This window comes from Nanorana parkeri, unplaced genomic scaffold (assembly GCF_000935625.1).
Source record: "Nanorana parkeri isolate BGI_ZX_2015 unplaced genomic scaffold, ASM93562v1 scaffold4108, whole genome shotgun sequence".
Taxonomy (NCBI): domain Eukaryota; kingdom Metazoa; phylum Chordata; class Amphibia; order Anura; family Dicroglossidae; genus Nanorana; species Nanorana parkeri.
In genome coordinates this window covers 7,610-9,587 of record NW_017310375.1, presented here as the reverse complement: position 1 = coordinate 9,587, position 1,978 = coordinate 7,610, and the positions used below count along the sequence as shown (strand labels likewise).

The 1,978-nt window shown below is 48.6% G+C and overlaps 1 protein-coding gene across 1 annotated transcript in view; it reads left to right on the top strand.

The window, feature by feature from the left end:
- Positions 1–1,298: 1,298 nt before the first annotated feature.
- Positions 1,299–1,978, top strand: part of LOC108803731 (DNA-directed RNA polymerase II subunit RPB1-like) — a gene marked incomplete at its 3' end in the record, with an annotated part of 7,955 nt that continues 7,275 nt past the window's right edge. The window contains exon 1 of the mRNA XM_018575550.1: positions 1,299–1,417. Coding sequence (XP_018431052.1) covers positions 1,331–1,417 — 87 coding nt within the window. The remainder of the gene's footprint in view (positions 1,418–1,978) is intronic.

Sequence of the window (1,978 nt, the reverse complement as noted above, 5' to 3'; positions counted from 1 at the left end):
TATATATACACAGGAAGATGACCCCAATGTGAGTGATCTAGAGTCTATAATAATCCCGGTGACCCCAGAACACAGAATATATTATATATACACAGGAAGATGACCCCAATGTGAGTGATCTAGAGTCTATAATAGTTCTGGTGACCCCAGAATATATTATATATACAGGAAGATGAGCCCAATGTGAGTGATCTTGAGGCTATAATAATCCCGGTGACCCCAGAACACAGAATATATTATATATACAGGAAGATGACCCCAATGTGAGTGATCTAGAGTCTATAATAGTTCTGGTGACCCCAGAATATATTATATATACAGGAAGATGACCCCAATGTGAGTGATCTAGAGTCTATAATAATCCCGGTGACCCCAGAACACATTATATATAAACTTTATTATAGATAAAAAAAAAAAGGGCTAAGTATTGCCGATTCTGAATAACGCACATATATACGGTCAGGCAGTACACAGGTAAACATCTTTTGAAGATGTGCTATAGGATAGTAAAATAATAATGTGTCTGGAGCGAATGAGGTGAAAGGAATTCTCGGCCCTCTAAACTACAAGCAGATATTAACTTCCAACTAAATTCCCCTCAAAACAATGTGCGGCCTACACAGTCTTTGAAGCCTCGGTGTGCCTTGAATACCTCGCCCAATTTCTAACTTCTCCATTGGAATGCTGCCATACTCGACATCGGGGATGTGGAGGCCTCCATCGTAATTTCAGGCTGAGCAGACGATTAAGCATCAAGCAATGCACAGACGGTGCATCGACACGAAGAGATGAAGATTCGGTAAAGACGACAAAGGTGAGAGCCAACACAGAGGATAAACGCACAACAAATCCGCCATTTCTTAGCCGACTCAGTGCGCCTGCGTAAAAGTTTCCCAAGCCAGGCACACGAGTAAATGGCACTATACTATTGGATAAAACATGTGCCAGTCATTGCTTAGGACCGCCTTAATTCTCTGGAGCGCCACATACCTCCCAACCCCCACTTACGAAGTAAGACGGAAATTCCCGAACCTATTTTGTAATCAACAAATCAGTGCGCATGCGGCTTTACGTCATCAGACTAGAGATTGTTCTCCAATCGTAGAAGAGATCGGAGTTTGCGGTCCTTGGAAAGAAGGCTAGTTCAACCCGTAGGCAGCAGCACAGTCTATATAAGTTAGGATCCGTGAACCGAGAGCTTCAGAAGCGCGGTGAGCGCAAGCGGCGACGGACCTCTGGGAGTGGAGGTGCTGCTTGAGTCTCCCGTAGCTATCGTTGTTTAAGTGTGATTTAGACTCCTCCTACCTGAGGGAATCCTCTGACCGCCGATATGCACAGCCTGCCTAGCGGAGACAGCGCTTGTCCGCTGAGATTGATCAAACGCGTCCAGTTCGGGGTGATCGGGCCGGACGAGCTGGTAAGGGGTTGGGTTTATGCCTGGAAGTGCGCGAGAAAGGGCGGTCCGACTGGCGTCATGTGATTGTTTACGTTTTGCACTTCCGGATAGCAATGTGATTTATGGCTGGGGATAGGGATCACGGTGTGGTATTGGGGTCATGGAGTGGGATAGGGATCGATATGCATATACTTCATATATTCAATATGATCTATATACCCTGGGGTAGGGGGCAGTATGTCTACACAAAGAGTTCCCTGATGAGTGGACGCTGTCCAGGGGGACACCGGCCCCGGTAATGGGGTGCTGTCCTGGGGGGCCCCGGTAATGGGGTGCTGTCCTGGGGGGCCCCAGCCCTGGTAGAGGTGTGTGTGTGAGCTGGGAAGGGCAGGGAGGTGGTAGGGAATGTGCGCCCTGTTGATAGGTGTGTGTGAGCTGCTAAGGGCAGGGAGGTGGTAGGGAATGTGCGCCCTGTTGATAGGTGTGTGTGAGCTGGGAAGGGCAGGGAGGTGGTAGGGAATGTGCGCCCTGTTGATAGGTGTGTGTGAGCTGCGGAGGGCAGGGGGGTGGGAGGGAGTGTGC